Below are 10,830 nucleotides of genomic sequence, written 5' to 3'. Positions count from 1 at the left end.
CCTTCTTCTTCTTCTTCTTCTTCTTCTTCTTCTTCTTCTTCTTCTTCTTCTTCTTCTTCTTCTTCTTCTTCTTCGACTCGTCCATCTCGTTATCCTTGTCTTCGTTCTTGTCCTTCTCCGCCCACTCTTATTCCTCCCCTGTTTTTGAATATGACATTTCTGTTCGTGATTCTAAATTATCATAAAAAGGGGTGATGCACACCCCTCAGCAATATCTAGGAAAGAGTATATTCGTACTTTTGCGAGAGGGCTTAGTGCTGAATTGTGTCTCCAACTCCAAAATGCGAATCACTTCGTTCAACTCGTGGTAATGAAGCTGTCAAAGACAACAGAGATAAAACATGTCAAAACATGCTGCTATTTGTTGTTTGATATGGTTATCAAAGCAAAATGTTACAAATTACTAGATCTAGATCATTTAAAGAACCCCCCCCCCCCAAGATTTAGAATCTAGGGAATTAAAAAAACCACACAAAAAGTTAATCTTTCGGATCTTAAATTAATTTGCAAACTGAATTTGAACTTAAAAGCATATGGTTATACACCAATACATTCACACACCATGTGAATTGCACACACGAGTGAGGGTATTTGAACACAAACGAACACGTGCGCGAGTACACACACACACACACACACACACACACACACACACACACACACTTACACACACACACACACACGCGCGCGCGCACATACCTGCATGCACACACACACACACACAAACAAACGCATATATACATACACAGTCATGCAAACAAACACACTATCTGTGCCAAGGAGTCCTACGAACTCTTAACCGTTTATTTTGCTTCAAGATGAAAAAAATGTAAACAGCATTATTATAGTGTGTGGACCAGATGAAAAAATATAAACAATATTATTATAGTGTGTGGAATGTTTGAAAGAAACATAATACAAAATACATGTACATGTTATACATTATTGTGTGCTCGATATCACCTTTTCCCAGACAGTGTTCTCGATTCGTCTATTGTCCAGTTTCTCCCAATTGATCCTTTTGACGCTTAAGGCGTTCGAGTCTTCCATTCCTGTGATGAATTTACAGACAGTGGTCACTCGGTTATTTCCCTGTGATCTTCAACAAAATCAAAACAAAATGCACGTATTTGTTTTGCAAACATAATTTTCAAAGCGTAAATGACAGCCTTTTTTGGGGTCAAACGAGAGACTTGGGTGAACCAGATGTAGTCGTCTTGTTTACCGGAGGGGCGGTCTGTAGGTGAATTCATAAGGGCTTCTGATCAAGGTGAAAAATAGAAGGGTCTAGGTCCTACAGGCCAATTTCATCATATTTAATCAAGATAATAATATCGAGATGTATTGTAACAACCACGATTACGATAGTGATGATGATGATGATGATGATGGTGACAATGATGATGATGATGATGATGATGATGATGATGATGATGATGATGATGATGATGCCGATGATAATGATGATGATGATGACGATGAAGCCTGTACGTAGTAAAACATTGAACCATATTTTTAATGATGAGCCCATCATATTTCCTCCAAATTCCAAGTCTCCATGTGTTTTCCTTCTATACAACAGCAGCAGCAACACATTATAACAACAACAATATGTACACCAATATGTACAGCAACAATGACGACAACAATGACAATGATGATGATGATGATGATGATGATGAGGATGATGATGATGATGATGATGATGATGATGATGATGAAGATGATGTTGATGATGATGATGATGATGATGATGATGATGATGATGATGATGATGATGATGATAACGACGACAGTGACGATGACGACGATGATGACAATGACGATGACAATGATGACGTTGACGATGCTGCTGCTGCTGATAATACCTGACTCTTTGCTGGGTAAAGGTGGCGCTGGAGGTGGCGGCGGAGGAGGGCCGTTCCTAATGCTCTCCTCCGCGTGGTTTCTTCTGTCAGTGTCACTAAGTTTCTTCGCTTCAACAACTATCGAAGATGATTTCTCCACAGCGCCACCCCTCGGGGACGCGTCTGCATCGGACGTCTCGTCTGCCATCGCCTCGTCCAGTTGCTGCAGGGCTGACATTTCACTCTGGTTGTAGGACTGGGCCAGGCTGGACTCCCCTGATGCCTGATTTGGTCTGTTGATAAAATAAAAACAACACATCTCTTGATGTAGATTTCAGTGTACAATCATAGTATCTGTCCACGGCGACCACCTTTGTCGAGGAGGAAAGTGTTCATCTTAGACAGGTCGTCCTTTTGGACAGGTTCGACTGTATATTAAAAGTGTAACAAAGAAAAAAACCCGCAAGGGGGGTAGGGAGTGGGGCGTGGTCGTTTGTTCAAGTGCTTGTCTTGGACAGGTGAGTGGACGTTAAAGCAGGTTTGACCGCATTTTTTTGCCCATAGAGCACACCAGTTGAAGCACTTTTGTCATTCTGAAGTAAAATGATTAGAGGCCTGAGAACTCTAGGGAATGAGCTTAGGACTTCATCGTCATCATCAATGCCTTTCTCCCCCTGGATCAGGGTGAAGGCCACGAACGAACACTTTCCACATTTCCCTGGATACTATGCCATGATCCTATTCCATGTCTCCCCATTTATCTGTTCGATCAAGAAGGTTGTGGGTCAGAAGAGTCCTTTCGGATTTGTTCACTGCTCTTCATTGATCCTGCTCTGTCTCCTAAGATTGAACCCCCCCCCCCAACAAAACAAAGCCAAAACAAATAAATATGTTTGCTTATGTTTCTATAAATTAAAAAAAAGATATTACGGGTTCTGGAAGTTGGCCCTCCACTAACTGGCTCTTTTCGGAGGCCAGATCTACGCAAATTTAATCGCCTCTTACGACAGGCAATATCACGGAAAGTGTTACTTTCTTGCCCCCCCCCCCCAATAGTTAAACTATGCCCCACCCCCAACCTATGGAGGCTAGTCTAGTTCTAACCCTTCCCTTCTCCTCCCCCTCCTCCCCTACCTTTGCCTTTCCGTCACTCTCCCATTCTGTCTTGGGCGCGAGTTTGTGACTGTTAAGTCAGAATGTGTCTGTTTGCGTATGTTCGGTAATGCAGTCGAACTTGTTCTAACGGTCACCTGTATAAGACAATCACCTGTAAACGGCCACTTCTAATTCCCTTCCGTTTTTTTTAAACATCCTAATGGCACTGTGTAAGACACCCGCCTGTCTAAGACAATACCTTTTCTCCTCGACAACAGCGAGACCATCTCAGAATTTTCTTCCTCGCTACGAAATCCTCAACAAAAGATCGCCACTCAGTCCAAGCTTTTGCTCATATTCCACCCTTGTATCTACTCTTTTCTGCGACTCTTTTGGGTCATCCTTTCTTTTCTTTTTTTTTCTCTTTTTTTTTTTCAATCTTGAATTCAAAGGAAGGCAACTCTAGCTGCAGATCGTTCACGTGGCAAGGGCGGTAAATAACCAACAAGCCACCATCATCTCAGTCTCTTTATTCCTAAGATGGTCAACCAGAGATCCTTCAATATTGGTCGTTATTTGAAACAGTGTCGGGTCGGGCCACAAGACACCACACATGGACTGCAGCGTGTTTTTGAGGTATAAGGTACGTAGATAACTATTCACCTTCAACCCCTAAAAGTCAAGAGCTCTTTAGTAATGTACACACGTTGCTGCCAAACTATTTCGGCTTATACCCAAGAACCTTTAGAAATCTTGGTAACAAGACTTTGGCAAACTTTCATTCAAATTATTGATGACTAAATGGTACATCGGTGTAGACGAAATCACCACCTCAGACAAATAATTTTGGCATAAGTTATAGTAAAAATTATACTCACTCCCATTGTTCTTCATTGTCAGTGTTGTCATCCGAGTAAGCACCACTCCCTTCTTCAGTAAGCTCAGTCTTAAAGCTAACAGAGTAGTTGGACCTCCGTGACCTAGTTGCTGTTCCCGTGCCTTGAGATTTTCTACTTAGATTCCCCGATTGCTGGTCGCTGAGCTCATGACTTGAGACAGGCACTTGATGTTGTTGCTCCATTCCTTTGTTGCCCACAGGGATAATGGTGATAAACCTGCGTGCATCCAGGTAAGCCAGGTCCTTATCGAGATCGTCGTCTTTCTTGTCGTTGGCAGCTGGTGGCAAAACAAACATGCATCACTTCACCGAGGGCGCACATTCTGGTCAGTCCACAACACTTGAAGACGCTACCGCATAGCTTCGTTTTTCTTACATATTTTTCTGTTCTGTTTTCTTAAACTTTAAAAAGCAAGACAATCAATATGCTTACTATAAACTATGCAAATTCATGTTTATTTTTGGGTACTTTAAAAACATAGTTTCGTTTTTCTTACATATTTTTCTATTCCGTTTACTTAATCTAAACTTTGAAAAAGCTGGCAACAACAATGTACACTATAAACTAAGCAATTTCGTGTTTCTGATTCACGTATGATGGTTGGTTTGAATTCTGCCGCTGCAACATTGCCTTTGGTCTGCTGCTGATCGGACACATTAAGTCCGCTATGTCCTCAAAGGGTTAACATTCTGACTTTTTAACTTGGTTAAAAAAATGCACGTATGAGGAACAATCTACTTTACGTGTACAAAAACACTCCTATACACAAACGCCAGTGCAAACCTAATATGCACATGCGGGCACACATTAACATGTTTTGATTTATGTATATTGTTTTGTTCACTACCCCCCCCCCCCCACCCCCCACCCCCACCATTTTCTCCTCTACGGCTTCATTAATATAATGGGAGTACACCCAGAAGAACCCCCTAATGCACAGAAATAGAAAATAACTTTACTTACCCAGACATCATCGTGACTTCTCTTTTCTCTATTCAAGTCAATATAGGTCAAAAGAATACGATACTCGGAATAACCATGTCCTTGATTTTGTCCCGGATTGTATGGCTACAAGATAACATGGCAGATAATATTATTCTTTAAAAGAAATTATGAAATCTTAGAAAAGAGAATTTTGGACTTAAACAATCGGTGATTAAAAATTTCTTCTTTTTTCAGGTCGAACAATTAGATACCCAACTGCTCAACTGTTGTAATTTAGGCCTATAGCATAACTGAAAAACGTTTCAATACTATTGCAACCGATGCTTGAAACAATGTAAATAATTACGGAACATAATCTGGAGATTTTCTTTAACGATTACATGTCTAATCTCGTTTCGATGACTACTTAAGCGAATTGTTTATTTTATTTCCAGTTGAGAGAATAAGTGAAGGGCTTCTTGGTAAAACACATCATATCCACTTACTACAAAACCGAGAGAAAAAAGGGAAAAACCTGACTTATTCTCTGAAAACAAAAGAATGAACAAAATACCATTTTATCACACTGAATAAAATCGAGGGATGCAGCGTATTTTGAGCACATTTTCTCACTACAAGCCTCATCATAACACTATTGTATGGTCAGGGTTTTTCCAGAAATGCCTGAATTTGGCGCGTGGTAGGTTTTGCAATGGAACCCTTCGTGTATATTTTCAAGCACCTTTACTCTTCTCTTGTGCCCGAAGAGCATCTCGCACTTCCTCTACAGCTCTCTTGGTCTCCTCAAGCTCTTTGAGAAGGACTGGGTCGGGATTTGCCAGTTTGCCCTTGCTCCGTCTGTGGCTTGCGTGCTCTTCGTCTGAGGATTCGTCTGACGTGTCTTCGTCTTCGTCTTCAAAAGTGGACTAGAACAATTATGAACAGTGAATATGAGAAAGCTGCGGAGGGCCAACAAGACGCGATTGAAAGCGTTCCTATGCGTTACAGAGTTACATGCCACAATTCAAATCAAAATGTAAAGCACAGTCGTTGTCATCGTCGTCTTCCTCCTCCTCCTCCTCGTCGTCATCATCATCATCATCATCATCATCATCATCATCATCATCATCATCATCATCAGCAGCAGCAGCAGCAGCAGCAGCATTATCATCAAAGCCGTCATCGTTGGCACCGTCGAATCGTTTCGTCGAATCGTTTTAATCGTCAATGAACAGCAACATCGTTTTCCATTTGTTGGAATCAATATAATTGTTTTAAAAGATGAAAAATATAGCGGCAAAGCAAAATTACTAGTACCATACAAAGCAAAACGGCTAGAAAAAGGTACAGAAACAAGTACTCAGACAAACTGAAACTTCACGACCCACAACGACAAAACATAAAGGCTATACATGTATGTGTCACAACTTGGTGGAATGAGGCGCATGCCAATATTTGGACATATGGAATTATTTGTATTATCTTCAAGCTTGTTTTTTTGTTTGTCTTGCTTTCGATGAAAAACACCTATCTGCAATTGAAGGCGATAGGGGGTCGCGTGATTCAGAGGTAAAATGTGCGAGAAATGGCCGCCAAAAGTTTTGTGATTTTGAAAGCTTGAGTGTTCTTAGAAATTGGAAATTTACATTTTCATGCCTTTCATCAACGTTTGCCGGTAAAATTCACATATAAATTTCTTTCTGAAAGGATATTGTTTTGCGACAAATAAAAAAAGCAACAAAATCGAACAAACAACCATATTGTGATTTTCAGTTCATAAACTAATAGCTTGAGTGCTCACACAAACAAATCCATCAATATTTGACTACATTATAGTCATTTTGAGGTAACGCCTTTTGCGCCTGCGTGCGTAAAATTGTGGAATCCCTTGCGTATTGAAAGAGTTAATTAAACTGTTTTATAAGGTTTGTACAATTATACTACGCTGTGTAAGTAATGCTGAATTAGAGTCTGTTCTACGATAAACGCTTGAATTTGAAGTCATGCTAGATGTCACCACCGTAGCCTGTGATGTCAGCGGGGTGCACACTACTTACCGAATCCGACTTGACATCTTGAGTCCGTGCGGTTCCTGTAGGACCAAAGGTTATGAAAAGAGAATAAGAATCCCGGCGTCTGTAGTGTAGTGGTTAGGCACCTGGCTGTCGCTCGCAGGAGACCCAAGTTCGATTCCTGAGTGGAGAGAATTTTGATCGAGTACCTCGGTCTTTCTACTGGGATATTGTCATCCGTTTCAGCAAAGGCTGACCCTGATAAGCAGGGTCTAAAGCCCGCCTCCTAAATGATTTAAATTGTGTCGATAGAGGCGCACATAACAGTTACATTGAAGAGAATGCGAATGTGATTCAGTGAGCTGGTTCTTATATGCCGAGAGTACTGAAAATAGCTGCTTTGGATTTCAAGAGTACAGCCACAATAGCAGCAGTTGTAGTAATACATGTAGTTGCAATAGCATTGCAAACAACGCTAAATATATACAGTTACAGCACTTCTCCGAAGAATAACAACAGCAAAATCAGCAACAACTAAAACATTTAAACAAAAAACACCACCCGCAACAACACTGCGCCCCCTCCCCCCCAAAAAAAATAAATCCACCCACAACAAACAACAACAATAACAATAACAACAACAACAACAGCAACAACACACACACACACACACACACACACACACACACACACACACACACACACTCAACAACAACAACAACTCAAACAAGCAAAAGCTAAAAGCAAAACGCAGTAGGCTCGATGTAAATAATTGCGACACTTGCCCCTCGCCTGTCTGTTAACGTACTCAGTTATAACGCCAAGCGTCTTAATGTCGTTAGACAAGACAATATCGTCTTTCAACGAAAACTATTATTCATCGTGTCTTGCAGTTTCATGAGTAAATTATACAACATCATTCATCATTTATCGGATATAACACTTCACTGTTGGATCATTAAAAAAACTCAAACCTTTTTCAACCTCTGGAGGGTCGTTTTGACTTTTGACTGTAACTTTATATAAAGGTTTACATTTTGTTATTCCACCTTTTAGAGCTTTACATTTCAGTTCCCCTTCATATGTCACGTAGGCACATTTATTAAATACCAGTCAAAAGTTTTGAAGAACCGCGCAGTTTTTCACTCAAATAAGTATTGTGAAGAGAGCAATTACCACAAAGGATGTCCTCTTCCGTGTTGGTGTGACTGATGTGATCACCACCTGTTGCCTCGAGAGATCCTATATAGGAATCCATGGATGTGAGATTCAGGAGACCAGAAGCTGTAACCAAAAATTTGGGGAAAAAAATAAATAAAGAAGTTGAAGTCAGATAAACAGGTCACATGTTGAAACAGCTCTTTTATTTCTCTGTATGGAAGCTTCTGCATTAGGAACCAGTGTAAACTTTCGTATTCAAACTTATTTCCATGAAGTCATTCTCCTTCGTCTGTAGGCCCCAACGGTATCAAATGGCTGTAATATATCAGATGGGCAATGTGCACTCACTGGATATAACACATTGCCCTTCCAAGGTTCACAACTGGGTTGTGAGCAGCACTCCCACGACTCGGGTGAACTGCTCTTCAGTCGGCATCCTTCTCTGTGGCTTGTCGGACAGTTGCAAAACGTTAGATTCAGACCACGGCACCTGTGGTCCATATATCAAGGCTCTTCGATGTTGCATACAGAAGATGCGGTTATTGATTATTATTTAGATTTAACGCCCTTTTCAACACTGTTAGGCAACTGAAGAGGCGGGACTCCCGGATCAAATGTTCATCTCCGATAAGAACGAGCTAAACAGACGGAGAGCGTAAAAAACACCTCTCCAAAACAAACCAAAATTCATTCAAATTTCCTTATATGGGATTCAAACCTGGGCCATCGTCTTCAGAGTCCAGCATGATACCTACTGAATTGCTCTTTCAGATGGCGAGAGTTCCATTCATTGTCGGGAAATTTTTCAATCCAGAATCACAACCTCTTTGCCGTGATTTTGTATCCCACTCAGACCGCATTGGCCCTGACGGGCAGGGTCAAAGTAGCAAGTCTCTTTAATTATCTCAAGGTTTTTACTTTCTAAAAAATATATTATGGAAATGTTTTGGCCATACTTATGTATGTTTCAGAGATATTGACCCCCCCCCCCCCCCCAAGAAAAAACAACAACAAAAAAACAACAACAACAACAACCATAAAGCAATTCAACAAGATTTTTTAAAACTTCCAAACAAGAATTTAACTTATACAATGGAATGAATGTATTACAGTTAATTTTGAAGTGTTGCAAAGAGCTGAAATTGAAGATATCAATACGACCATAAAAAGGAGAAGGTGGAGATATTCACATGTTCTAAAAATTCCGAAGACAAGATTGTCCTTTCGAGCTTGGTACTGGAGACCAACTGGAAAAAGAACAAGAGGTAGACCAACTGGAAGTTACGGAAGCATAATTAGGGATGAGGCAATCACCCGGGGCCTAGATGTGCCGTGATTGCAAAAAGGTGGTCAGGGACAGGCAAGCGTAACGTCAACCGCTTTCCGCCGTGTGTGCCTCACGGTATAGGGAGAGAGCAAGTAAGTAAATTTAACTTTCTATCTTAATTGTGTGGGGGGTTGACGTATGCTCTGGTGTGGTTTGAGCCTTCTTTCCTTTCACGTTAAAACCTCTATCGTCGCTATCTTTGAGTTACGCTCAATGAGTTGTAAAGCGCATAGAGCATGCTCTTGGGCATGGATATGCGCTATATAAATGCAATTATTATTATTATTATTATTATTATTATTATTATTATTATTATTATTATTATTATTATTATTAAACTCTACCCAAAAAGCAATATTTATGAAGAAGTCTGCAATAAGGGAAAGAGAGAACAAACCTGACTGTCTGCCGTGAGCATCAAGCCTTCCCTTCATCACCTCTCGATAAAACCATTCTCCACAGAATCTTTTTGGACGGAGTATCCAACATGGCTTCCAGAGTTTTCACAAGATTGCTCAGCTCGCTAGAGACATGTAAAGGGTTTTGATTTAAAATAATATACCACCTTAGTGGGTGTCTAATGTTTTTTATTGCTGATTGTACTGTTCTGGAATTTCTGGTTGTTGATCTTATTGTTGTTGTTACTGTGGTTATGTTCACTTCTTATTGGTCACGTTTCTTGCTCAAATTCAAATCTAATTGTATAATAGTCGAACATAATCTTTTTATCCCGTCTGAAAGCTTTTGACCTGAGTAGAGTTGTCTTTAGATTTATATGGCATTCCTAACGTCACTCTAGTAATTACTGTTGCAGAAATCAACGGCAATGTTCTTACTCTTTTCCGAAAGTTACGCAGCATGGAAAAGTTGTTGTTGTTGTTGTTGTTGTTGTTGTTGTTGTTGTTGTTGTTGTTGTTATTGTTGTTGTTGTTGTTGACAATGATGAGGAAGATGATGAGGAAGATGATGAGGAAGATGACGAGGGAGATGATGATGATGATGATGATGAAGATGATGATGATGATGATGATGATGGTGATGATGATGATGATGATGATGATGATGATGATGATGATGATGATGATGATGAATTCGCATCGTCGAAAAAGCAACAACTACATTTGCACAACAAAACCAAATGCTCACGGGTTTCTAGCATATTCCCTCAAGCATTGCTTGAACTGCAGGCGTTCTGAAGAGGTGAGGAGATAGTCTATTTGTTGCTGGAAGGTCGGGGGCAAGTCCTTTATGCTTATCTTATCGTAGGAGACATCTTCATCTGAGGAAAAAGTGAAAGTTCATTAACTCCTAGTACACAGCACTTCAGTTTCGCTGGCTCACGGCAGCACTCTGTTGTTTACAGTCATCATAATTCTAATAGATAGCATTTGTTTCTCGCAAATTCCCGCTCAACAGCAAGCTCTATGCGCCTAACATTCTATATTATTACCCCGGCAGATCAGATAGCGTTCTGAAATGGTGAAATGGTATAGGTTTAACGCCTCTATCAAAACTGTTAGATTATTTAAGAGGCAGGACCTCCGAGTTTAACGTCCATCTCCGAA

The 10,830-nt window shown here is 40.4% G+C and overlaps 1 protein-coding gene across 1 annotated transcript; it reads right to left on the bottom strand.

The window, feature by feature from the left end:
* Nucleotides 1-90: 90 nt before the first annotated feature.
* Nucleotides 91-9,704, bottom strand: LOC118477274. Its single transcript, XM_035968375.1, has 8 exons — nt 9,663-9,704; nt 7,954-8,061; nt 6,823-6,857; nt 5,508-5,691; nt 3,821-4,118; nt 1,869-2,140; nt 964-1,052; nt 91-316 (listed from the first exon to the last, which is right to left on the bottom strand). The coding sequence occupies exons 1-8, from the start codon at nt 9,697-9,699 to the stop codon at nt 206-208; spliced, it is 1,134 nt and encodes a 377-aa protein (XP_035824268.1). The 5' UTR covers nt 9,700-9,704; the 3' UTR covers nt 91-205.
* Nucleotides 9,705-10,830: the final 1,126 nt, after the last annotated feature.

Source organism: Aplysia californica, unplaced genomic scaffold (genome assembly GCF_000002075.1).
Source record: "Aplysia californica isolate F4 #8 unplaced genomic scaffold, AplCal3.0 scaffold00055, whole genome shotgun sequence".
Classification (NCBI taxonomy): Eukaryota; Metazoa; Mollusca; class Gastropoda; order Aplysiida; family Aplysiidae; genus Aplysia; species Aplysia californica.
This window is presented reverse-complemented; position numbering and strand designations above follow the sequence as displayed.

Excerpts from the sequence above, each read along its gene's own strand:
- LOC118477274 (XM_035968375.1), bottom strand. The coding sequence starts at position 9,699 with ATGAAGGGAAGGCTTGATGCTCACGGCAGACAGTCAG. Across the intron at positions 6,858-7,953 it reads GGAAGAGGACATCCTTTGTG|GAACCGCACGGACTCAAGAT; the intron begins GTAATTGCTCTC and ends TTGGTCCTACAG. Across the intron at positions 317-963 it reads AGAACACTGTCTGGGAAAAG|CTTCATTACCACGAGTTGAA; the intron begins GTGATATCGAGC and ends TGTCTTTGACAG.